Source organism: Xenopus laevis, chromosome 7L (genome assembly GCF_017654675.1).
Source record: "Xenopus laevis strain J_2021 chromosome 7L, Xenopus_laevis_v10.1, whole genome shotgun sequence".
NCBI lineage: Eukaryota > Metazoa > Chordata > Amphibia > Anura > Pipidae > Xenopus > Xenopus laevis.
The window spans coordinates 1249282-1277014 of record NC_054383.1 but is presented as its reverse complement, the minus strand read 5'-3'; the positions used below and the strand labels follow the sequence as shown (position 1 = coordinate 1277014).

General features: G+C 45.6%; 1 protein-coding gene across 2 annotated transcripts; it reads right to left on the bottom strand.

Annotated features, from left to right (window-relative positions):
- Positions 1-7370: 7370 nt before the first annotated feature.
- gpam.L (glycerol-3-phosphate acyltransferase, mitochondrial L homeolog) lies at positions 7371-24520 on the bottom strand. 2 transcript variants are annotated; one of them, XM_041570097.1, is made up of 21 exons: positions 24497-24520; positions 23128-23293; positions 21702-21821; positions 20997-21070; positions 19576-19689; positions 19131-19271; positions 18585-18684; positions 17875-18011; positions 17531-17630; positions 17190-17402; positions 16778-16891; positions 16449-16534; positions 16128-16243; positions 15763-15833; positions 14947-15205; positions 14384-14517; positions 12965-13042; positions 12540-12677; positions 12191-12380; positions 11740-11798; positions 7371-8448 (listed from the first exon to the last, which is right to left on the bottom strand). In XM_041570097.1, exons 2-21 carry the CDS (start codon positions 23227-23229, stop codon positions 8338-8340), a joined length of 2457 nt encoding a protein of 818 aa, XP_041426031.1. In that variant the 5' UTR covers positions 23230-23293; positions 24497-24520; the 3' UTR covers positions 7371-8337. The 2 variants fall into 2 exon arrangements, with proteins under 2 accessions (XP_041426031.1, XP_018080446.1); XM_018224957.2 differs by lacking the exon at positions 24497-24520 and having other exon boundaries at positions 23128-23484.
- Positions 24521-27733: the final 3213 nt, after the last annotated feature.

Below are 27733 nucleotides of genomic sequence, written 5' to 3'. Positions count from 1 at the left end.
CTACCTTCTACTGCAGTGCTCTGTATGTAGCTGCTGTGGGCACTGATCTCTTCTGATCTCATCTGCTGACTGCTGTAATAACCCAATAGTCCTTGTAAGGACTGCTTTTATTTTCTTTTTTGTTTTTTTACTTTGCTACTATAAGAGCCCAGTGCTATTAGTCTAGCTGTGTTGGGGAGTGGGACTGGTGTGCTAATCTGCTGCTCCTAGTAGTTCACCACTACCAGCACCAACCAGAGTCAAAATTGTTACAAAGTATCTTATTTGCACCTGTTAGCTGTTCTGAGCTCTCTGCCAAAAGCTAATTAAGTTAGAAACTGTTTTTTTTCTGGCTGTTCAGTTCAGAGAAAAGAGGGACTTTCCAGTACAAAAGAGGGACAGGGGGTTGAGTGGTCAAAAGAGGGACAGTTGGGAGGTATGCAAGTGCCACCTAGCTGTGTGAGCTTTTTCACATTCTGTCTAAATAACAATAATAATTCCGTGTCCATAAACATCACCTGAGTGATGTTTTTACAGCAGCAATAATATATTCCGTACCCACTACTGTATACGTTGCCCTTGCAGGCATTGTTTGCCCAGTCTTTAACCAAGTGCCACCTAGCTGTGTGAGCTTTTTCACATTCCGTGTCCAGAAACATCACCTGAGTGACGTAGTGTGATTTCTGCCCTTTACAGCACAAAACGCAGCGCTGTGTCAACAATGGATTTTTCAGATACATTTTTGCCCTTGATCCCCCTCTGGCATGCCACTGTCCAGCTCGTTGCACCCTTTAAACAACTTTAAAATCATTTTTCTGGCCAGAAATGTCTTTTCTAGATTTTAAAATTCGCCTTCCCATTGAAGTCTATGGGGTTTGCGACGTTCGCGAACCGTTTGCATTTTTGACGCAAGTTCGCGAATATGTTCGCGAACATTTTTTCCGACGTTCGCTACATCCCTACTAAGGGGCACAATTCCCCCAACCAAAAATCTATACTGTTTATAAGCAGGTTTTATATTTCCTTGTTTTCCTATAACATGTGTGAGCACATCTTGCTCTGCCCAATCATCCTCAGTATCTGTACTTAATTATATCCACGGGAACTGCCATAATGATTCTGATCAGCTTCAGCCACTGACTGTAACAGCACAGTGCCCTCTGGTGGTTAGTTTATAAAATAACCTTAGTATTCTTTGCTTGGCTTAACAACTAGACTTTGGCCTCAGACTAAATTGTATTGTTTTATATTTAATAAATAAAACCCTAAAAGTCATTTCCAAGGAGGATTTCCCCTTTAAATAACAAGTCTGGTTTCCTAAGGGTTTCCAGTGATTGGGGGAAGGTTCCGTTTTAACTTTAACATCTTAATCCAATAATCAGCTGCCAGTGATACCAACGTCGATACTGCGCCCGGTATTATCCTCCTGCACTCAATCCGCCCCCAGCTCTTAAATATGTCACTAATGAATCGTGTGGCCCCGGAATGATTGATGGGCCCCATTATAGACAATCACTTCAACAAAAGACTCCGCTAGGGAAATTACTGAGCTCTGAGAGGCGTCTGTATCAGCAATAAACGCGCCGTCGCTCTGCTTATATACAGCGGCGTAGCACTACATAGGCACCTCATATATCGGGATTTATATTGAAAACTTTACAACAAAATATGAACATAATTCACACTGACATAGAGAAAAGTGTTGGAAGACAAACGTAGGAATAGAATTGAGTCCCAGATACTGGGAGGAGAGTGGATGGGAGAGGGTTAATATTTTGTAATCCCGCGGTCTTTCTCGAATCCATTTAGTGCAACACGTTCTTTGTTATTAACAATACAGAGCGCAGTCGCCTCGGGAGAAGCAGCACCTGGAAACGCCACCTCGAATTTAATACCCGAATTTAATACCCGGGGAGCAGAGTTATTATAAAGGAGAATCACATCACCCAGACAAATGTCTAATAAAAGTGGCTGGATTTTTCTTTTTCATTCTTGTAAAGTTATAATAAATCTTTAGAGCCCGGGGCCCGGACAGTGTGTTTGTTCCTCTGAACCTCAGGGGCCACAGATCTGCTGTCTGGAGAGAGAAAAACTCTGTGTCAGGAGGGGAAAGAGGAATATAATTTAGGTTTCTCACTGGGTCTTCAGAGACTGACATTTGTAGTCTTCTCTGCACTGCTGCTTCTGACTCCTGATACAACTTCCCAATATCCATTCATTCCTCATTCTCACTGGGTTTATAGTTCTGTGTAACTGTCATTGTGTCTGTCCCTTTCTCTGCACTGCTGCCTCTGACTCCTGATACAACTTCCCAATATCCATTCATTCCTCATTCTCACTGGGTTTATAGTTTCTGTGTAACTGTCATTGTGTCTGTCCCTTTCTCTGCACTGCTGCCTCTGACTCCTGATACAACTTCCCAATATCCATTCATTCCTCATTCTCACTGGGTTTATAGTTCTGTGTAACTGTCATTGTGTCTGTCCCTTTCTCTTCTCTGCACTGCTTGCTTCTGACTCCTGATACAACTTCCCAATATCCATTCATTCCTCATTCTCACTGGGTTTTATAGTTCTGTGTAACTGTCATTGTGTCTGTCCCTTTCCTCTGCACTGCTGCTTCTGACTCCTGATACAACTTCCCAATATGCATTCATTCCTCATTCTCACTGGGTTTATAGTTCTGTTGTAACTGTCATTGTGTCTGTCCCTTTCTCTGCACTGCTGCTTCTGACTCCTGATACAACTTCCCAATATCCATTCATTCCTCATTCTCACTGGGTTTATAGTTCTGTGTAACTGTCATTGTGTCTGTCCCTTTCTCTGCACTGCTGCTTCTGACTCCTGATACAACTTCCCAATATCCATTCATTCCTCATTCTCACTGGGTTTATAGTTCTGTGTAACTGTCATTGTGTCTGTCCCTTTCTCTTCTCTGCACTGCTGCTTCTGACTCCTGATACAACTTCCCAATATCCATTCATTCCTCATTCTCACTGGGTTTATAGTTCTGTGTAACTGTCATTGTGTCTGTCCCTTCTCTTCTCTGCACTGCTGCTTCTGACTCCTGATACAACTTCCCAATATCCATTCATTCCTCATTCTCACTGGGTTTATAGTTCTGTGTAACTGTCATTGTGTCTGTCCCTTTCTCTGCACTGCTGCTTCTGACTCCTGATACAACTTCCCAATATCCATTCATTCCTCATTCTCACTGGGTTTATAGTTCTGTGTAACTGTCATTGTGTCTGTCCCTTTCTCTGCACTGCTGCTTCTGACTCCTGATACAACTTCCCAATATGCATTCATTCCTCATTCTCACTGGGTTTATAGTTCTGTGTAACTGTCATTGTGTCTGTCCCTTTCTCTGCACTGCTGCTTCTGACTCCTGATACAACTTCCCAATATCCATTCATTCCTCATTCTCACTGGGTTTATAGTTCTGTGTAACTGTCATTGTGTCTGTCCCTTTCTCTGCACTGCTGCTTCTGACTCCTGATACAACTTCCCAATATGCATTCATTCCTCATTCTCACTGGGTTTATAGTTCTGTGTAACTGTCATTGTGTCTGTCCCTTTCTCTGCACTGCTGCCTCTGACTCCTGATACAACTTCCCAATATCCATTCATTCCTCATTCTCACTGGGTTTATAGTTCTGTGTAACTGTCATTGTGTCTGTCCCTTTCTCTTCTCTGCACTGCTGCTTCTGACTCCTGATACAACTTCCCAATATCCATTCATTCCTCATTCTCACTGGGTTTATAGTTCTGTGTAACTGTCATTGTGTCTGTCCCTTTCTCTTCTCTGCACTGCTGCTTCTGACTCCTGATACAACTTCCCAATATCCATTCATTCCTCATTCTCACTGGGTTTATAGTTCTGTGTAACTGTCATTGTGTCTGTCCCTTTCTCTGCACTGCTGCTTCTGACTCCTGATACAACTTCCCAATATCCATTCATTCCTCATTCTCACTGGGTTTATAGTTCTGTGTAACTGTCATTGTGTCTGTCCCTTTCTCTGCACTGCTGCCTCTGACTCATGATAAAACAGAACTATAAACCCAATGAGGGGAATGTAATGGAACAAACCAACAGTGTAACTGTGCTGCCCCCTAGTGACCAAACTGTGCATAGTCAGGAGCTCAATCTACTCAAGTGATGTGAAATGATGTTCTTCACTATTTTAGCAGTTTGGTCCTGACTGGCACCAGTACATAAGGGTCACATTCATCTCCTCTGTCTCATTCCCTTTCCAGCCAATGGCTTATACTGAGCGGCTACTGAAACTTAAACTGTAGATATTTACACTGTATCCCACGGGAACTCTCTAGAGACAATGTTTGTCAGTGCAACTCCCTGTGGCCGATGTGTCCCACTGTAACTCTATAGACAGACAGACAATGTGTCCCACTTTATATCTAAAGTAACAGTGAATGTAAAGGTGCAGATCTCTGGGTTTGGTCTTTCAATAAATCCCCCACAAGAAAACACAACAAAATGATTAGAAAATCTTAATTCAATTGGGGTCCAAGAGACAAAGGTGGGGGTTCTACCTCTCCATTTAGCAACAGCCTCAGATTCATTGATCTTCCACCTAATTCCCTTACCGACACTCTTACACAATTACACACTCACGGACACTCTTACACAATTACACACTCACGGACACACTTACACAATTACACAATAACACACTCACACACACAATTACACACACTCACAGACAGACTCACTCACACACTTTTATTTAATGGATTCCATTTTGGTACCAAAATCCGTGTTCCTTTTTGGGTTGAACCCAACTCACAGCTTATATGCAGCAGCAGAACTGTCATTTCAAAGACGTGAGTTTGGGTTCAATATGTTTGTCCCCCACTACTTATATTAGGTGAAACTATAACAGCTCTTGCATTGTTATTGGAACTAGTCTAAAGAAGCCAATATCACCCTAATCTGGGCCCCAAACCTACATTTTGGGAATCAACGATGTAACGGAATGATGTCACTTCCTTCCACAATCTGTTCTGCAGCCTCAGTGCTCCGAGGTCTTCCTGTGGCCCCTGCACTGACTCACTCTGGGCCCAAATTAAGGACACATTACATTTCCTCCATCATTCAATTAAAGCTTCCCGGTTATCAGACATGAGAGGCAAATCTCTGCTCTCCCACATCCCCTCAAGGAGCAACAGAACTCATTGCGTCACCTATAGACTTTCCCAAACCAGATGGTCAGATCTCATTGCGGGATCTATAGACTTTGCCCAACCAGATGATCTGCTCTCATTGTGTCATCTTTAGACATTCCCCAACCAGATGGTTAGATCTCATTGCTTCATCTATAGACTTTCCCCAACCAGATGATCAGCTCTCATTGCATCATCTATAGACATTGCCCAACTAGATGGTCAGAGCTCATTGTGGCATCTATAGACATTCCCCAACCAGCCGGTTAGATCTCATTACGTCATCTATATACTTTCCCATATGAAATGATCATCTCTCATTGCGTCATCTATAGACATTCCCCAACCAGATGATCAGCTCACATTGCGTCATCTATAGACATTCCCCAACCAGATGATCAGCTCTTATCGTGTCATCTATAGACATTCCCCAACCAGATCAGCTCTCGTTGTGTCATCTATAGACTTTCCCCAGCCAGATGGTCTGATCTCATTGCAGCATCTATGGACATTCCCCAACTAGACGGTGAGATCTCATTGTAGTATCTATAGACATTCCCCAACCAGATAATCAGCTCACATTGCGTCATCTATAGACATTTCCCAACCAGATGATCAGCTTACATTGCGTCATCTATAGACATTCCCCAACTAGATGATCAGCTCTCATTGTGGCATCTATAGACATTCCCCAACCAGACGGTTAGATCTCATTGCAACATCTATAGACTTTCCCCAACCAGATGTTCAGATCTCATTGCGGCATCTATGGACTTTCCCCATCTAGATGATCAGCATCCTGCCTTTTTATCTCTTTTTTTGTACTTGTAAAGTATTTGGCCCCTGATGAAAACCACCTCGGTGGTCGAAACGCGTAGAGCGACCTGCTATTATGTAAGTGTTTAATAATAAAAAATGTTTTTGATTCTTTAACTAAGACTGACTGTATAATCCTGATATTTTTCTTGGCTCATTGCGTCATCTATAGACATTCCCCAACCAGGTGGTCAGATATCATTGCGGCATCTATTGACCATCTCCATCTAGATGATCAGTTCTCAATGCGTCATCTATAAACATTCCCCAACCAGATGGTCAGATCTCATTGCGGCATCTATAGACTTTCCCCAGACAGCTGGTCTGATCTCACTGCAACATCTATGGACATTCCCCAACTAGATGGTCAGATCTCATTGCGGTATCTATAGACATTCCCCAACTAGATGATCAGCTCTTATTGCGTCATCTATAGACATTCTCCATCCAGATGGTCAGATCTTATTGCAGCATCTATAGACATTCCCCAACCAGATGATCAGCTCTCATTGCGTCATCTATAGACATTCCCCAACCAGATGGTCAGATCGCATTGCGATATCTATAGACATTCCCCAACTAGATGATCAGCTCTTATTGCATCATCTATAGACATTCTCCTTCCAGATGGTCAGATCTTATTGCAGCATCTATAGACATTCCCCAACCAGATGATCAGCTCTCATTGCGTAATATATGGACATTCCCCAACTAGATGGTCAGATCTCATTGTGGTCCAACCAGATGATCATCTCACATTGCGTCATCTATAGACTTCCCCCAACAGGATGGTCAGATCTCATTGTGGCATCTATAGACATTCCCCAACTAGATGGTCAGATCTCATTGCATCATCTTTAGACATTCCCCAACAAGACCATCAGCTCTCATTGTGCCATCTTTGGACTTTGCCCAACCAGATGGTCACATCTCATGGTGTCATCTTTAGACTTTCCCCAACCAGATCCCTTTATATACCTAACAGTATCATGTAATGATGGTTACTTCTAAATCTCTGGCTGGCCCATTGCCTCAAGAAAGAACACAGGTGATTCTGACAGGAGACCCCCAAACCTGCTGCTGATGCCCAACCTTATTGAAGTCATTTCATGCTAAGTAGAAGCAACATTTACATTCCTGTTGTCTTATAGAGGGGGCTGTACAAGGATCATGTCTACCTGCCCCCAGTGTATGCCAAAGAAGGGGTCTATAACATCTAATACATATGTATAACCCATGGGAGCTTGACCAAGTTCAAATGGAAGGGCAACTAATGTCTAATCAGCCCCATTCATGTCCCGCCCCTCCCACCCCCTTAGTGAGTCTTTGGTACTTCTGGGTCCAACTGAAACTCTTGGTCTTGTACTTAATTTGGATCAACACACAAAGATATGTATTTCAGACACCTTTAAAAAACCAAAAAGCAGGTAACAGTTGTAGCGAGTATAAAACTGCAGCAGTTACAGGGGAGATACATGCCGCCCCTAGAGTCTCTCATTACATGGGAAGTGTCTGCAGCAGATGGACTGACCCAGAGCCCAATGGAAGTACAGTGGTGCGGTTCTGCCTGGAAGGAATCATGGGTAATTATACAGCACCGGCTCCTTTGTAGCCCTTTATATGACGCCCCCATGGGATTGATAGCGGCTTCTCGCTGTTTCAGACTGGAAGTGCATCTATGGGGTAGGTCAGGTGCCGGGAGTAAAAACTATGGAAACCCTGAGGCTAGAGGAGATTGTACCAATCTACAAGGTGGGAAGGACCTACGGAGTCCAATCTATGGCCCCTACAAAACAAGAGGAGCCAACATGTGGGGCCCTGGACATGTGAGCTATAGCTTCTCGCCACAAGCAATACAGATGTACCGGGTAAAGTCCAGGGGTTAGTTAGTCACCATTATACGGGTCAGAACATTCTGAAGCCCAAGTCTAGTGTTAGTTCTCTGATGCTGACTCAACTTATCTCACCAGCCAATGGCGATGAGAGTGAAGACCTACGGGCTGACGGACGTAAGAGCCACCATGATGGGGTTCTGGTACCACCAGGCAATGTACAAATGGACCAGTCAGTGGCGCTAGTGGAGCAAATCTTAGTGCATTAGTGATGAGAAAGCAGCAAATTGTCTATAAATAAGAGTATGTGTAATGGGTGTGTTAGTGGGTTGTGCTTCTTGCATGTCTCCCTGCACCCCACAACTTCCTGAGGGATCTCTGGGGGGGGTGTTCTTGTTCACAGTAGAGAGCGGTGCAGGATTTCACGTTGCGAGAAGGCACTTGTCAGTCACTGAGTGGTATTTCCCCCAACACGGAGTCTCCGTAGGCCAACTCCCAGCACCTTCAATTTCAGCCGCTCTTGGGCCTCACATGAAGCCCAGGATGAAGTCGAGAAGTTCCTGGCGGCTGCTCTGAGGTAGGAAAGTGGAGCTCAGTTCCAGAATGGAGCCCCTCTTGTCCTTATACACCTGAAAAACCTGCAAAACAATGGAAAATAAGAGAATTTACTGATTTCCATCAAAATTTCTAATGAGCGGAGCTGGATGCAGACACTCCATAAATCACATCTAGAGGCTAAAAAGGGGGATATGTTTGTGTATCTTTCTCCACTTATGGTGGGTGTCCATTGTGACCTCCTGGAAGACCACCTTCTCCTTTATAGGCTTGGCCTTCAGACCTATTATGGACACTGTGTGGGTCACCAGGGTCATAGAGGCCTGGTCAAAATCTCTTGTTGAGGGCATTGATCTTACCTCAACTAAAACCATTCCAATTGGCCACTGGCATCCTACAGGAAAACTCATTATGCTCTGCCACTTCTACAGCTTGAACCTTGTTACCCTGAGGGCCCCATATCAGAAAGTCTTCTCTTGTTTTCACACACCTACATCCCTTTCAAGAAGACCAATGTAACTAGATCTTTATAAAGCAATGCAGCTATATAGTCCTCTGCCCACACAGGTTTCAGCTCAAGGTTTTACAGGTGCTAATTCTGCAAAGAACTGACTCCTCCCACTCCCAACCTTGTTCAGGGGAAGTCTCTGGGCCTGCCTAGTATTTCGTATTCATCATAGAAATGAGAAATAGGGATGAATCTATTTGAACGTTAAATCTTTTTCAATCAGTGGAGGACATAGACTACAATGAGGCTATAACTCCCCCCATGAGGAGCCACATAGGAATACAAGGCTGTAACTCCTCCCATGAGGAGCTAGGACAGTGAAATACAGAAGTACAAACCCTACCACATCCACTATATTCTCTCTGGTCCCTCAGGTATTGAGATTACATCAAACTGGGATGGCTGAATGCAATTCCATAATAGAGTTATCAGCTGGGGGACACAGGATAGCAGGATGCTATAACTCCTCCCCCATGAGGAGCCAGGACACTGAAGTAGAGATGTACAAACCCTACCACTTAGTATTGTAAGTGGTTTTCTCTGCTCCCCCGGGGACTGAGATTACATTGAATTGAGATGTCAAATTAAATTCCATACAGAGGATCCCATGAGGCTAGAACTCCTCCCATGAGGAGCCAGAATACTGAAATACAGTATGAACCCTACTACCCCTTTATTTACTTTCTGCTCACTCAGTGGGAGGACAGTGGCTGCACAGATCCTATCCGATCCCCATTGTAAGCAGCAGTCCTGTCCTGCTTTATGGCAGCTGAGATTCTAGCTATCTGTATAACAGAGCATTCTGTCCCAGTGGCTGCACAGATCCTATCTGATCCCCATTGTAAGCAGCAGTCCTGTCCTGCTTTATGGCAGCTGAGATTCTAGCTATCTGTATAACAGAACATTCTGTCCCAGTGGCTGCACAGATCCTATCTGATCCCCATTGTAAGCAACAGTCCTGTCCTGCTTTATGGCAGCTGAGATTCTAGCTATCTGTTTAACAGAACATTCTGTCCCAGTGACTGCACAGATCCTATCTGATCCCCATTGTAAGCAACAGTCCTGTCCTGCTTTATGGCAGCTGAGATTCTAGCTATCTGTATAACAGAACATTCTGTCCCAGTGGCTGCACAGATCCTATCTGATCCCCATTGTAAGCAGCAGTCCTGTCCTGCTTTATGGCAGCTGAGATTCTAGCTATCTGTTTAACAGAACATTCTGTCCCAGTGACTGCACAGATCCTATCTGATCCCCATTGTAAGCAACAGTCCTGTCCTGCTTTATGGCAGCTGAGATTCTAGCTATCTGTTTAACAGAACATTCTGTCCCAGTGACTGCACAGATCCTATCTGATCCCCATTGTAAGCAACAGTCCTGTCCTGCTTTATGGCAGCTGAGATTCTAGCTATCTGTATAACAGAACATTCTGTCCCAGTGGCTGCACAGATCCTATCTGATCCCCATTGTAAGCAGCAATCCTGTCCTGCTTTATGGCAGCTGAGATTCTATCTGTATAACAGAACATTCTGTCCCAGTGGCTGCACAGATCCTATCTGATCCCCATTGTAAGCAGCAATCCTGTCCTGCTTTATGGCAGCTGAGATTCTAGCTATCTGTTTAACAGAGCATTCTGTCCCAGGGGTTGCACAGATCCTATGTATCCAGGGAAGAGAGTGTATAAATCACTGAATGACTTGGGAAACGTTGGAACAGAATCGGTGCAGCAGAAGGCAGAGCTAATTAATGACAAAAGACAATTTCTCTAATGAATGTGATTGTTTCCAATGACAGTTGCAGAGAAGCAGCAGACAAATCACAGAGAGAGTCGGTCCCCGCAGGGCAGTTAGTAATGGAGCGTCTGTATTTCGGGTTCATTTGAGGACAAGTCTGGTTTTGCTTCTGACAAATCCCCGTGTCGCTGACCCCGTCGCTTCCCACCCATCGGGACTCAGAGCTCCTGACGGAGATGATTAGTTTCACTACATTTGGGTAAAATCCAAGCAGATTTGTCCAATATAAAGTGTCAGATAAAGAGAGCGCCGGCAGTGAGGGGCCCGGGGACATGAGACTATTCATGGGGTCACACAGACATGGCAGAAAGGGGCAGTGGGGGGTCGGTAGAGAAATATCGGGGGGCAGTTAATACCCAGAGTAGAAGGACAGATACAGACCATTTAAATGCCATTCTCAAAGCGGAATTTCCCTGTATAATCTCAGCTGCTGCCCCCTACTGAACATTACACACAACAATACACACAACATTCAATGGAAACTTGACTAATTGCTACTGACGGGAGTGTCTGTCTGTCCTGCACTGCTGCTGAAGCCAACAGATTCCCAACTGCTACATTGTTTCAGGAGTCAGAACCTAATGAACAGAAAGCTCTGCAACTGGCTTCCAATAGAAATTGTCTTGTGATAAAGGCAAAGTTGCCCTTTAATATAATTCTCAGCACCTCGGAATATACTCGAAATTCGACTGGGGGGTCAATTATAAAAAAAAAAAAATATCTAAAACTCAGACAATTTTACAGACTAGAAAACTTGAATCAAATTCCACTGAACACGATTCGAGTTTTTTCTCCGCAAAAAACACAAATGTCAGGAAGGCTACTAACATGTCCAAATTGGTCCCCTCCCACTGACTCCATGAATTCGGCAGGTTTCGGTGGCGAATAGTCAAATTTAAATTCTTTAAGAGCCCCAGTATAATAAATCTCGAAATTCGAATTAAAACTCTAATCACAATTAGAATTTGACAGTTTGACCATAAAAAAAAAAATCTATTTGACCCTTAATAAATCTGCCCCTAGGGGTACAAACAAGAACACAAATAAACAAATAAATGAAATAAAAACATATTTACCCCCAGATCCACAAAGGTCTTCACTGCATTCCGGGCGAGACACAAGGTGGCGCTTTCCGCTAAAGAAAGACAAATTCCGTCACCATCAAGTTTGTGGCATCCCAATTTAATTACACTTCCCCTTTAAATCCCCCTTAGACGTTATTTGTTTCCGGTCCGGTCAGCATGAACTGACCAATGGGCTCAAGCTTTCGTTCTTAACCCACACAGCCCTGCGGAGGATCTATGCTGTGTATGTTCAATTCTTTGCTGTCTGCTGTGTCTCGGGTTTACAGGTAAGGAGTTGTTTATTTTGCCGGGGGGGGGTTCTACCTCCCACAACTGCTCCCAAAAATCAAGAATAAAAAGAAGTTAAACCTCATTGTTGTGCACCATAAAGGGTTAAACATTAACCCTTTTGTGACAATCATAGCGTTTCCCAGCAGGCAGGGGTCCCGCAGAGAGAACTTACCATAGACAGCGAGAGATCTTTCAGTTCTACAGATCAGGAACTTGAGGAGATTTTGGGTGAACTCCTTCTCTGGGACGGGGCTGCTGAAACTGAGGGTGAAGGTGGCGGCTGAACTGTAAGCCTCTAGGACGGGGCCGAGTAATCGCCGCAGGAAGGCCAAGAACTGCTGGTGCTCCTCACATGGGCTCATCTATGGAACACGAGGGGGTCATTATATATGCACATCTGTGTTCCCCCTCTTTACTGAACCCTGGATATTGATAGAGGATAATAGCAAACTGCCACTTCCAGCTGCCGCCTGGCATTGCTTCCTACAGGTACAAGTCTATTACTCACATACTCCTCATACCTTTATATAACGCTCCCTCTGCTCTTCCCCAAAGTCACTGTCCTCATCCTCCTCATCACTTCTCCACGCCAACTGTTCTGCCAGTTTCTTATCCCACGGCTCATCCGTCACACTGGGACTGGCATCTTCCTGCTCCTCCTGCTCGGGAAAATATGTGGCAGTTTTACGAGGGACAGTGAAAGGGAACATAAGGAAGTGATACTTAACCGAAAGGGGGATAGATACAGGGAACAGACTCCCAGCAGGGGTGGTGGGACTAATACAGTAAAGGAATAAGAGGAGAGTGAAAGGGAACATAAGGAAGTGATACTTTAGAGAAAGGGGGATAGATACAGGGAACAGACTCCCAGCAGGGGTGGTAGGACTAATACAGTAAAGGAATAGGAGGCTATTATATTTACAATACACTGCCCGTGCCCCCGTACCTCTGCTATAAGGAGAATTCCGTAGGCGAGGAGTCTCTGCACGGCTTCATTACAGACCTGGTAGAACATGTGACACGGCTGGAAGACAAGAGACTCTGCAATAAGTGGTCACATGACTCAGAAGACAGACAGAAGACGGGGCCCATAGGGCCACACACTAATAAGAAATCTGAGGTTTATTCCTGTGCTGCAACTTGTGACCCCAGAACCATCTCCAGTGTCAGAATTGGCCTTAGATCCAAGTACTTTAGTGCCCAAAGCTACTGGTCCTACTGAATTATAATATAAAGTTTTATTATACACAGTTTTATTATATAGATTTTTATTATATAGTTGTTATAGAGAGTTTTATTATATAGAGTTTTATTATAGAGAGTTTTATTATAGAGAGTTTTATTATAGAGAGTTTTATTATAGAGAGTTTTATTATTTAGAGATTTATTATAGAGAGTTTTATTATAGAGAGTTTTATTATAGAGAGTTTTATTATATAGTCTGGTCAGTAGGGGGCAGCATTGGGTGGGAGATTGAGCCGGGAGCCAACTGTCAGCTCATTCATTGGGCCCATAATTGCCCCCATATCCCATAACCTGCTGCCACATTCAGGGGGGCCCTAGAGACACATGAAAATCCAGTGATTCTGGACCAAGAACTGCCCCTCCCTCATCATATAATCACATTAATGAGGGGAACCAAATCCTAATATGTGTCTGTAAATAACGAGAGGAATTAGTGACAGAGCCGCACTGCCCCCTGCTGGAGATCTGATTAATTACATGTGACTAAATGCAGCGCCTCTGGGGCAAATTAACTAATAAATAACATTAAAAAATAAAGGGCAATTGCAACTCTGAAGCCATTTAAAGGGGTTGTTCACCTTTAAATTAACTGTTAGTATGATGTAGAGAGTGATATTCTGAGACAATTTGCAATTGGTTTTCATTTTTTTTTTTTTTTAGCTTTTTATTCAGCAGCTCTCCAGTTTTTAAATCCAGCAGTCTGGTTGCTAGGGTCCAAATTCCCCTAGCAACCATGCATTGATTTGAATAAGTGACTGGAATATGAATAGGAGAGGCCTGAATAGAATGAAGAGTAATACAAAGTAACAATAACAATACATTTGTAGCCTTACAGAGTATTTGTTTACAGATGGGGTCAGTGACCCCATTTCAAAGCTGGAAGGGATCAGAAGAAAAGGGCAAATAACTCACAAAGTACAACATATAAATAACGAAGACCAATTGCAAAGTAGATAGGAATTGGACATTCTATAACATACTAACATACCTCAAATGTGAACCACCCCTTTAAAGGCACCGGCCCCCTTTACATCATAGTGGGAGGCGCCACACTGCTTGCACTTTATACAACTAGGAGAATCCCCGCCCCCTCCCAACCCACAATTAATTGTCACCTTACCAAAGCAATGACCCCCTCGTTGGACAGGAGGCAACACAAGGAGGTGGAGCTGCGGATCAGGGACTCCTGAGTGATGGAGACGTCGGAAGATCCTTTTGTGCTTTTGCTTCTCACTTGTGAGTAAAGAGCACAAACTGCAACACAAACACACAACACAACACCATGAAAACAGCAAATGGATCCGACTCTTTTTTCAACCTCAGTAACTAAGTTTTTTAGGATTTGCCCCCCATCCCCGTGTCCTTGCTCCCAATATGGCTTCCTGGGAATGAGGAGAGACATAAATTGACCAGCAGGGGGAGCCGGTGAGTTTTCTATTAATTACACCTTCATTTCTCCCAGGGGCCCCGGAACCAGACAGAAGTTCTGCCGATAAGCAGTGGGGTAAATACTGGGGAGCAGCACCCGAAAAGTGTCTTCCCCAAGCGCATTATTTTTATTTGGGGGCCCAGAAACAGGAATTTAAACAGATTGGCTCACTGTATATTCTGGAATTGTCCCTCGGCAGCACCCATATATGCACCCAATGGCCCACCCCCACCCATCAGCAGCCAATCCCTTACCTACAACCGCCTCTGTGAAGTAAACATGGAGGAGCCCATTGCTGTAATAGTTCAACTCAAACACGGCCGGGATTTTGGTGTTGGGGGCGATGAAGAACTCGTTGCTGGTGTGAGTGATATTCACTGAGTCTCCCAACAGGTGAATCCCGTGCGTCACCACATCCTCCGAATTCCCCGAAAATCCCAAGTCAAAATCCCGAGCCAGAACCTCCTCCTTCATAGAGAAGAAATCTTCCACCAACACCGACATGTGAACTCCCTGTGGTTGGGGGGAACAAAAGTGTCAGGATGTGGGGAGCTGGGGGCCAACCAGGAGATAATGCACCCCTAACTTTATGTCCCCTCTACCCCAACTGTTTGGCCTTACTCTCCCCCATCCTCCCTCTTCTCTCCCCTTCTATATTTCTCCTCTCCCCCATTTGTCTCTCTACTCCCTAACCCCCTTTCCCTTCTCTCCTTCTGTCTCTCATCCCCTCTCCTTTCCTTTTCTCTCCCAACTGTTTGGCCTTACTCTCCCCCATCCTCCCTCTTCTCTCCCCTTCTATATTTCTCCTCTCCCCCATTTGTCTCTCTACTCCCTAACCCCCTTTCCCTTCTCTCCTTCTGTCTCTCATCCCCTCTCCTTTCCTTTTCTCCCCCAACTGTTTGGCCTTACTCTCCCCCATCCTCCCTCTTCTCTCCCCTTCTATATTTCTCCTCTCCCCCATTTGTCTCTCTACTCCCTAACCCCCTTTCCCTTCTCTCTCTCATCCCCTCTCCTTTAAACACAACAGACATTGAATCTCATTGGTCGGTGCAAGTGTCAGTCAGACTCACCTGGCGGTACCTGTAGAGGAGGAGACAGGAGATGATGTGGGTGGACATGACGGCGCAGCACTTGTCAGCGGCTAAAGGCAGAGAGAAGTAGTTACACTACAATGTGCCCCATTCATACCTGGCACTGCCTCCCTAACAAACTGGCAGAAGGATAAATGGGTGGGATACTGGTGCCTCCTCTCAACTCCGGTGCCTCGTTTTCTATAAAATCTCCGGTGGTCTTGAAAAATGCCCCTGAAGTTGTCCCTTAGCCCCGATACCATGGCAACCAGCCCAGACTGAGCCCTTCAGTCTAATGCCCACGTGTATTATCAGAGCGATGCCCTTATGTCTCCACTGGGCCCTGCTTGTTCCCAGGCACTTACTGAAAAGCACGTGATTGGCCAAGTTTGTGATCATGTGACGCCTGAGAGGCTCCTGCAGCAAATTTCTGGGTCCTGGGTGCAGCGCCACTTCCCCCTCACACTCAGTGTCTTGGGGTCTGAGACATAAACAGACAAATTGTACATTTATTACGTTTCTACTCAGATTGGTTCATATGGGAGGGAGCTGCCATAGATGTTGCCTCAGCTCCTCACACCTGGCTGGGCGCTAGATTGTAAACTCACCTGCCAGAGAGGATGCTGGGTACTAAATAGTAAGCTCAACTGCCAGACAGGATGCTGGGTACTAGATAGTAAGCTCACCTGCCAGAGAGGATGCTGGGTAGAAGCACTTGTTTGAGACACAGTGGGAGGGGGGATGGTTTCTGTGCCTGAGTTTCTAGATATTCCTGTTTGGGAGAAACAATAAATATTGTGAAATCCTTAAAGAGACAGTAGCGTCTGTGGCTAAAGTTACAGCTCAGGTTTATTTGATGTAAAGCCGATAGTCAGTGAGTCAGGTTAATAGATGACCGGGTGCAGTACCACTTCCCACCACTATCAGCCAAGACCAATGTTACCAATAGGGTTGCACAGAAGAGCGCCACCATCTGATGGGGGGGGGACACAGGAGCATTTAGGGGCGCACTCACCTTTAAGGAAAACGGTTGTGCAAAATCCACGCGCACACTCCCGTAATTCTTGCGCAGCATCCGCAGAACTCCCCGCGCCACACTCCACAGACTCTCGTCCTTTTTGGGTTTTCCCTTTAAAGCAACAGAGACACATTTGTACAAAGAAATTCTACATAAATTCTACGAAACTTCAGCCCTCGATGGAACAATCACTGTGACAATATCTGGATAAATATCAGCAGTTCATCTTACTTTAAAGGGGAACTTAACCCTCTGATAATGGAATACTATTCTCCGCAAAGTTTCAAAAAATTCCAAATGTGTGTGCAATAAATATCTACACAATAATCGTTTAGCTCCCTTTGTGCTGCCTGCGCTCTCAGCCATAATAAATAGGGAGGAGCCCAGCCAGACCCCCCTCTGCACTCACCAACTGCTCGCTGTTGTAATGCCCCTCAATGATGCGGTCGTAGGAGATGCCCACGGGCACGATGAGGACGTCGGGGACGGAGCATTTGCTCACCGTATCCACAATCACCGACAGGAGCCCGGCCCGGCCGCACCCAGTCTTTCCACTGCGCGACCGCGTCCCCTCCAGGAATATTTCGAGGAATTGGTGCTGACAAAGCAACTCCTCCACATACTGAAACCCAAACATCTCCTGTCACACAGACACTACATGTGGAACCCACCCAGTCCCACTTATTTACCCTCCCCATGTACTTGTCATGTTCTGGTACCAGGGACAGAGGTCCAAAAGGGAACACTTACCCCCTGCAGAAGAGAGCGGTACAGAATGTCCTTCTTCCCATTCGGGGTCTCTTCCAGTTTACGCCGAATAAAAAATCCACCCAGTAGATGAATTAAGGTGCTGCCCAATGAGAATGAGACGGTTACACCCTCCACACCCATGGCTTGTGCTTGGGGGGTACTGACATGAAGATGAGGTTATTGGGGGGTACTGACCCTAAAATTTGGATACTGGAGGGTACTGAACCGAATATGGATATATTGGAGGGTGCTGACCTGAAGATGGGAATATTAATGGCTAAAGTCCTGAAGATGGGAATTCTGGAGGCTAAAGACCTGAAGGTGGGAATTTTGGGGGTACTGACCTGAAGATGGGAATATTGAGGTTGTTCCCTGCTGCAATGTGAGGAGCTTTGATGTTGTGGCAGAACAAGATGAAGGTGAGCAGCAGGTAATCGATGTGAGACTTGTGCACCGGCAGGAACACCAGGGGGGAGCATTTCTAGAAACAGAGACAAGAAGAGGAGGTTGAGGCACTAGAAGGAGTTACCCCTTCGTCTGTCTATCCATCCCACCTGTTCTGAATTCTACTATTGGAAAACTAGAATTTGGGAATGATCATGACATAACCATTTTATTAACTCAGCTTATCCCTCTATCAAACTGGTGGTGTTTCATCTCAACTCCATCCCTCTATACCACTGAAGGTCATCTCAGTTCCATCACTCTATACCACTGGAGGTCATACGAGTTCCATCCCTCTACACCATCTCAGCTCTCTCCTGATGTCTCCACCTCAGTACTTATCTACTCTCATCTCTCTTGTTACCTGGTAGATCGCTAGGAGACTGCATGTTGGGGGAATGTAGATGGTGCAAAGAATGGAGTGAGGTGCAAGGGGTGGATACCCAATACAGTATAAACACCCAGAATGAGCCAGTACAGGATCTCTATAACGTTACCCTAAACAAGGCAGTTGGTCACAAATCCCCTTGGCTGCCCGATGGATCGCACTGGTGTTAGCTCACCCCTAAATTATGATTAATGAGAAGCCGTAAGGACCCCAGTGTAGTACCTCCACGGACGCTTTCTTAACCATCTCCAGTTGCCCCTTGTGGATCTGAATGTTCCAAAAGAAACCATTGAAAAGCTTCAGCAGAACCCACCCAGTCAGCCTGGAAGAGAATCAGTGGGTGAGTTGGGTGTCAGGTAAGTGTCATTATCCATCAGAACTGGGTTCTGTATGTGAACTGTGGATTGGGGGTATGGTAGGTGTATTTAGGTGTATTATGGTGGGGGCAGGAGTCACTCATACAATGCCCATAGAACTCCATTGTAAGGGAAACGAGACTGATCCATTACACTCAGCTTTCCAATCCCAGTAATCCCAGAACTGGGGATCAACACCCCCTAACTGACCCAACAACAGAGCAACATACAGACTAGAACCTGCAGCTCCAACCCAACAATGTGTTTTCTTCTTACTTGTAGAAGGGGCAATAAACGTGGCAGTTGGACCCACAAGTTCTCAGCCCCAGATGAGGTGCATTATGGATCCCTACAGAATTATATAGAGAAGCATTCGGATAATTGCCCCTGCCTCCCAGACAACTCCCCGTACCTTATCATTGCGGGGGAGACACAGGCCACCATCTCCTGCAGGATCTTCTTGGCTTTCCTCTTCACTTTGCTGGTGGATTTCTGATCAGCCGTTCCCATGGGACTCTCCTCCGCAGCAACATCCTCAATGGCCTCCTGTACTCTATTGGCCAGCGCAGAATTCATATTATTTCTCTAGCAGCCCAAATATCTAGGAAGGGGCACTTACAACACTGAACACAATGTCACACAACTGCCTATACATGGGGTTGTCTATATTCCCTGGTTCTGTTCCTTCAGCCTCAATATTCAGAACTGGGGTAAGGGAAGAGGAGCAGCAGCAGAACTGGGATCCAGAATATATAGAACCTATGCCTGGTTACCTTAAATACGGTCTCATGGGCTTCCATAAACAGCTTTAGCCCCCCAACTGGTCTCATGGCTAGCGCCCCAGATACCCAACTCACCTGCGGTTACTCAGCACAGTCTCCTCCATGTTACTGCAGAACATTCTCTTACTCACGTCCCTCTCCTGCACAAACAACACGTAACAGAGCCGACGAGCCAACCAACCCCGATGCCTGAAAGTCACAACAAGGGGTTAAATGAGCAGCAACACAAACTGATATTCCCTCACCCTCATCTCTCCTATCTGCATATTGGACTAATTCCTATATCTATTATATCTATCTATATACGGCCAAAAGGAGCTCCAGGAAGAAGAATTCAGGGAATGTTTATAAGTTCTGGAATTTCCTACTAAGAAAGGTGGGGATTTCACCATCAGCATAGGAAGGGGTTCTTTACTGTAAGGGCAGTCAGGTTATGGGATTCCCTACCAAGAGAGGGGGAATGAGTGATTCATTGGTGGGGAGGAAAGGAGATCTCACCATCAGTATAGGAAGGGGTTCTGTACTGTAAGGGCAGTCAGGTTATGGGATTCCCTACCAAGAGAGGGGAATGAGTGATTCATTGGTGGGGAGGAAAGGAGATCTCACCATCAGCATAGGAAGGGGTTTTTTTACAATAAGGGCAGTCAGGTTATGGGATTCCCTACCAAGAGAGGGGAATGAGTGATTCATTGGTCGGGAGGAAAGGAGATCTCACCATCAGCATAGGAAGGGGTTCTTTACTGTAAGGGCAGTCAGGTTATGGGATTCCCTACCAAGAGAGGGGGAATTAGTGATTCATTGGTGGGGAGGAAAGGAGATCTCACCATCAGCATAGGAAGGGGTTCTTTACTGTAAGGACAGTCAGGTTATGGGATTCCCTACCAAGAGAGGGGAATGAGTGATTCATTGGTCGGGAGGAAAGGAGATCTCACCATCAGCATAGGAAGGGGTTCTTTACTGTAAGGGCAGTCAGGTTATGGGATTCCCTACCAAGAGAGGGGGAATTAGTGATTCATTGGTGGGGAGGAAAGGAGATCTCACCATCAGCATAGGAAGGGGTTCTTTACTGTAAGGACAAGGTTATTATTTTGGAATAATAGTAAGAAATTATTTTGGCTTCTCTTGTTGAACCTCTAGAGAATTCTTTGAGGGTTGGACGTAATTTGCCTATTGGTTCGGCTCCTGCAGGTAAATAAGGGTTAAATCAATATTTGGAATCTTTGTTGTTTTGCCCCAAAAGAACCTAGTGAGGGTCAGACATTTGGGTTGTGCTGATAATTTCCATATAATGATTAACTGGGGGCAGGCGGGGCTCTGGGGGGGCTATTAAAGGAAAACTAACCCTGCCATTGGATAAGGTGTCACTGCAAAACGACCAACTGAAAGGTTTGTTCTCAGTACCATTCCTCCAAATCTGTCTCTAAGAATCTGCTAAAGGGAAAGTAAAACACAGAGGAATGAAATGCGGCTGATATAAATGTGGGGCAGGTAAGTACCTCGTGTGGGTTTCATTGATGTAGATGACGTTACGGAGACCCAAGGAGGGAATGCTGGGATTGAAGAACGTCTCCTACAGGGGGAAGAGAGGGTTAAAACTCAGCTTTACAGACTGAGATTAGCAACAATATGGCAGCTCCCACCCCTGTGTATAAATGTGAGAGCTGCCCCCCCACACCCCTCATTGTGAGGTACATTTCCCCTTTATTTAAGAAGAATGTCAGGACATGGGGGTGGGGCTTCCTGTCACTATGACATCATTATTATGCGTGTGACCTCATATTCCTACCCAACCCCCGTGTGCTGCTCCATATAATCATTATCCTGTATTTAACCCCCGCACGGCAGCACAGAATCTTGACGCTACAGCTGTGCAGCAGATACACCCGCCCTAAGTCCTGTGACTATCCCTTTAAATAAAGGATATTATAATGATAATCGCATTATGCTAATGTAAAGGGTCTCTATACAGAGGGACTCTATACAGAGGGATGCTGGAGGTGCAGGGTTAACAGACAGGCTACTATGGGAACGTTTCCCATTAACCTCTTATATAAACCTTAACCCCTGGGCTGCCGGAAGCTCCCATGTCACAAGCTAAAGGGAGTGGCCCAAGGACACGTTGTCCCTCAGAGGCGATTATAGTGAGACACACAATTATCCGAGGGGTTAATTCCGCTCCACTGACCCAATAATCCACTTACCCGGCTGAGGGGGGTGCACACGCGACAACATCTTCCTACAAACGGTCTCTTCCTGCTCAGCAGCGTCTCCTTCCTCTGAGTGACCAACCGCAACACCGCCGGGCTGGGAATCCTCTCCCCCTGATGGAATTGAATCAGTCCAGTTACTAACCCTGCCCAAACGCTCACCCTCCATGGGTACCCCAAGGGCAATAAGGGAAACCCCTCGCTGACACCACATTAGAGTCAGTATGGCAGCACCGTTATACAGGAACCAATCAGCTTCTCGCAGGCCCCTCCCCACCTGACAATCACTGGCTCTTCCCATGAGAGATTCGATTTATTGGCAGAACCGCAAGTCTCATTAAATCTCTGGGCCCAAGAGGTTCTACACAGGCTGCTAGAATCATCTTAAAGGCACAGTGACACCTTCTTAGGGATGTACCAACTTGCTGGGGAGATATTTGTTCCCCAAATAACCCAATTTATTAGTGTTGCAGCTGATCTTATTGGCCCAATCCTGGAGCTTCCCAGGCTGGTCCAATGTCACCTTTCCCTATGGGAGAAATGTGACTTCCCAAACACTCTTTCATGAGTCTGACCAGGCAGTTCAGCTGCTTTAACATCAAAAATGTCAATTTTGGAAAAATATCATCACCTGGGAGGGGGGTCATTAAATGCTTTTCCTTCCTATGTGCTCTTATCACACTGGGACACATGTTGCACTAGTGCAGTAACCCATGGCAACCAGTCAGAATATGCAGCTGTCAGAGCAAAGTTAATAAGTGACTGGTTACTAAGGGTTAACGCCCTGGTGCAAATTTGGCATGTGTTAGTAAATGAGCCAGTAACTATTTGCACTTTACTCTCAGGAGAGCGGCCAGGGGTTGGTTTATTTGTCTTTTAAAAGGGGAACTCTGAAACAATGTAACAGAAGCCAACAGATAAAGTCAGAGTCAGAACCAGCAATGCACACAATATAAAGAGCCAGTAGCAGAAACAGGACGGATACAGGAAAGTTGCTCAAAGTTACAGTTTCTTTTATTCTTTTTTGGGTGAAATTCCTGTTCTTTGGGTTTCTTATTGGACTGGACCTTCCACGACTATTTTCCCTTTTTTTTTCCTTCCCCTTTAATAGAATCAAGGGAGTCTGGTGAATAGGTCGAAAGTCTGATTCCCGGGGGGGGGGAGAACGACTAAGTGTGGGGGAAGGGACAGTTCCGATTCCTTAGGGAGAATATTAGAATAACATTATACTGCAAAGGTAGTGGATACAGGGAACAGGCGCTTGACAGGGTAAATCAGATTCCCATTGTGCCCAATAAATCAGCAGCTGTGGGCGACATATCAATAAACTTGTAAAGCAACAGAGTCAAGTGACCCACCTAACTACCCACCTACCCCCACCCCAAGACTAATTCCCTTTCCCACCCGCCCCAGTACTTACCAACTCCTCGGGGCAGTTCTTCAGCTTCCCCCCCGTGTGATCCCCAGGAAGGGGCAAGTAGTAGCCATCGGGCCCCCCCAGGGAGTAGACTCCATCCTCCATTGCTCTCAGCTCCCACGATCCTCCAACTCCCAGTGACCCTCACAAACCAGTGATCTGCCCCCCCCCTGCAGTGCAAATAAAAGACAATGAGAATCAGTGGGAGGCCAAAGTGTCAGTGACTCTGAACAGCCCCTCCCCCCGGCCTCCTGCGTGGGACTTATAGTTCTGCACAATTTAGTCTCATCTGCAGAAATAGAAACAGAACTTTCAATGGCCCCGGCCTCCAGGTCATTAATAAACAAGTTGCAGCTGGGAGTTGCAGGGAGTTGCTAGAGACAGGGGGAGGGGACAGCTGATATTAGGGGGAGGGGACAAGTGAAGGTCGTGGATATAAATAATCTCAGCAGTGTCTCATTCAGCGGAGGGGAAGTCAGGTTTAGGGGGGGGGTGTGGGATTGGGGATACTGGAGAAATTAAGGGGTACAGAGGAGGAGTCAGGGGGTACAGAGGAGGTGTCAGGGGGTACAGGAGAAATGAAGGGGTACAGAGGAGGAGTCAGGGGGTACAGGAGAAATTAAAGGGTACAGAGGAGGAGTCAGGGGGTACAGGAGAAATTAAGGGGTACAGAGGAGGAGTCAGGGGGTACAGAGGAGGTGTCAGGGGGTACAGGAGAAATGAAGGGGTACAGAGGAGGAGTCAAGGGGTACAGAGGAGGAGTCAGGGGGTACATGAGAAATTAAGGGGTACAGAGGAGGAGTCAGGGGGTACAGGAGACATTAAGGGGTACAGAGGAGGAGTCAGGGGGTACAGGAGAAATTAAGGGGTACAGAGGAGAAGTCAGGGGGTACATGAGAAATTAAGGGGTACAGAGGAGGAGTCAGGGGGTACAGGAGACATTAAGGGGTACAGAGGAGGAGTCAGGGGGTACAGAGGAGGTGTCAGGGGGTACAGGAGAAATGAAGGGGTACAGAGGAGGAGTCAAGGGGTACAGAGGAGGAGTCAGGGGGTACAGGAGAAATGAAGGGGTACAGAGGAGGAGTCAAGGGGTACAGAGGAGGAGTCAGGGGTACAGAGGAGGAGTCAGGGGTACAGAGGAGGAGTCAGGGGGTACAGGGGGATCATTAGAGAATGGGGAGCAGCACAGACACGTGACTATAGAGCCTGTCATGTGAAGGCGCAGCTGCTGCAGAAGCTCTTGTCTCGTGTATAAGAGGAGCCGGTAGAGAGACAAGTCCGGATATAGGAGATACAATTGAGCTGTGACACATGAGCTTGTGCAGTAACTCAGAGTAAAGTCCCACCAGTGTCCTCAGCCCGAGTCTCTCACCTCTCCTGCAGCCCCGCGCCGCTCTCTGCCCGGACTCCTCATGGCCGCGCACCCTCATTGCGTCACCAGCTGCTCCTCTCTGGCCGCCATGTTGGGTAATGGCACTGTCCGTTCTTAGAAATGGAATGAGGCCGTCTTGCGTAAGGGCAAGAAGCCGCTCAGAGGTTGCAGTGACTCCATACAGGAAGGGTGCGGCCATATTTGTTGAAGGCATGATACATTGATAAAGCTGCAGGGAGCGGACACTGAGTAAATACATTTTATACAAGTGATGACTTTACTTCCCCTGCGATTTAACAATTATTCTTTACTATTTGCAGCTATGGCTCTACATGCGCCTCCTACTGCTCCTGCTCCCAAAAATATTTTCCACTTTAAGGGGAAACGCTACTCTTTCCCTAATAATTATCTGCTGCTGTGTTTAATGGGCTTGTTCCCCTTTAAATTAACTGTTAGTATGATATTGTATAGAGGGGCTGAATAGAAAGATGAGGAATAAAAAGTAACAATAACAATACATTTGTAGTCTTACAGAGTATTTGTTTTTTAGATGGGGTCAGTGACCCCCATTTGAAAGCTGAAAAGAGTCCGAAGAAGAAGGGAAATTGCTCAACAACTATAAAATATAAATAATGAAGACCAATTGCAAACTTTCTAGGGATCAGACATTCTATAACACTTTAATAAAATGGGGGCCTGAGCCACGGTGAGTCAGATTGGGGGGCTGCCTGTGAGATACTGAATCATTTCAGCTGTAGGGGATGCTGGGAGTTGTAGTACAAAAGCATCAGGATGACGTGTTTATAAAGTTGCAGCTGTGGATAAATAAATAAGAGGCTTCAGGGAGTCCCTGGCTTTATTGACTCCATTACATTAAAATATTCAGTTTTCTGTAATTTTCCTGTAATAATAAATAAATCATGATGATAAAAGTTGGCAGAGGTTCTGAGTTTGTTGGGTAAAATGTCTGTTCTGCTGCAGCACAGGGTGTACTTACCCTTTAATGAATCACTAAGGGCAAATGGAACTTATTTTAACCTTCAGACCCAGAGCTATAAATCATCAACAGATAGCTAGAATTTCAATTGCCATAAAGCAGGACAGGACTGCTGCTTACAATGGGGATCAGATAGGATCTGTGCAGCCACTGGGACAGAATCTTCTGTTATACAGATAGCTAGAATCTCAGCTGCCATAAAGCAGGACAGGACTGCTGCTTACAATGGGGATCAGATAGGATCTGTGCAGCCACTGGGACAGAATGTTCTGTTATACAGATAGCTAGAATCTCAGCTGCCATAAAGCAGGACAGGACTGCTGCTTACAATGGGGATCAGATAGGATCTGTGCAGCCACTGGGACAGAATGTTCTGTTATACAGATAGCTAGAATCTCAGCTGCCATAAAGCAGGACAGGACTGCTGCTTACAATGGGGATCAGATAGGATCTGTGCAGCCACTGGGACAGAATGTTCTGTTATACAGATAGCTAGAATCTCAGCTGCCATAAAGCAGGACAGGACTGCTGCTTACAATGGGGATCAGATAGGATCTGTGCAGCCACTGGGACAGAATGTTCTGTTATACAGATAGCTAGAATCTCAGCTGCCATAAAGCAGGGCAGGACTGCTGCTTACAATGGGGATCAGATAGGATCTGTGCAGCCACTGGGACAGAATGTTCTGTTATACAGATAGCTAGAATCTCAGCTGCCATAAAGCAGGACAGGACTGCTGCTTACAATGGGGATCAGATAGGATCTGTGCAGTCACTGGGACAGAATGTTCTGTTATACAGATAGCTAGAATCTCAGCTGCCATAAAGCAGGACAGGACTGCTGCTTACAATGGGGATCAGATAGGATCTGTGCAGCCACTGGGACAGAATGTTCTGTTATACAGATAGCTAGAATCTCAGCTGCATCATCAGAACCTTCCTACACTGTTAGTTCAGAGTTGCCATTGTACCCCCAGGCTCCTCTTATAATGTTTCCTATAAACCCCCGGTTGCTCCTCCTCTGTCTATGGAGAGACCCCCCAGTACAAGTGAAGACTGAGGGAATCGACTGTTTCTAATAAATGTGTCTCTGATATCAGAGCAGTGTCAGCGCCAAAGCCAAATTTCTACCCCATTGAGACATTGCCTGCAGATCTATGGGATGCGGTTGCCTAGGAAACAAGTAAAGCTCAAATTCAAAAGTTTTGTCCCCCCCATGGCTGGTAACAAACAGTCTTTGTCTCTTATTGGCCACTGGACTTAATCCATTAACTCTTTCATGGCTGGAGGTTACACACTGCAATCACTTTATTCTCTTTAGTTAGGGGGCAGATTGGGCAATTGTTTGTGTTTGGTGCATTTATTACACATGTTTTGTGGGAAGGAATGAGACTAAATTGTGCAGAACTATAGGTCCCATGCAGGATGCTGCCACTTTGCACAGTGATTTGTCTAAACTGGAAAACTGGGCAGCAAACTGGAAAATGAGGTTCAATGTTGATAAATGCAGGTTATGCACTTTGGCAAAAATAATATAAATGCAAGTTATACACTAAATGGCAGTGTGTTGGGAGTTTCCTTAAATGAGAAGGATCTTGGGGTCTTTGTAGATAACAAGTTGTCTAATTCTGGGCAGTGTCATTCTGTGGCTACTAAAGCAAATAAAGTTCTTGTATAAAAAAGGGCATTAACTCAAGGGATGAAACATAATTGTGTCTCTTTATAGGTCCCTGGTGAGGCCTCATCTGGAGTATGGGGGCAGTTTTGGACTCCAGTCCTTAAGAGGGATATAAATGAGCTGGAGAGAGTGCAGAGACTAAGTGCAACTAAACTGGTTAGAGGGAGGGAAGAGTTAAATTATGAGGGGAGACTGACAAGGTTGGGGTTGTTTTCTCTGGGGGAAAAAAGGCGCTTGTGAGGGGACATGATTAGACTTTACAAGTACATTAGAGGACATTATAGACAAATAGCAGGGGACCTTTTTACCCATAAAGAGAATCACGTACCAGAGGCCTCCCCTTCAGACTAGAGGAAAAGAAGTTTCATTTAAAGGAACAGAGTAGGGGGTTCATCACAGTGAGGAGGACAGTGAGGTTGGGGAATGCACTGCCGGGTGATGATTCAGTTAATGACTATAAGAGGGACTTGGAGGATTTCTTGGACAGACATAATACAAAGGCTATTGTGATACTAAACTCTATAGTTAGTATATGAGTATATAGTGTATGTGAGTGTAGGGAG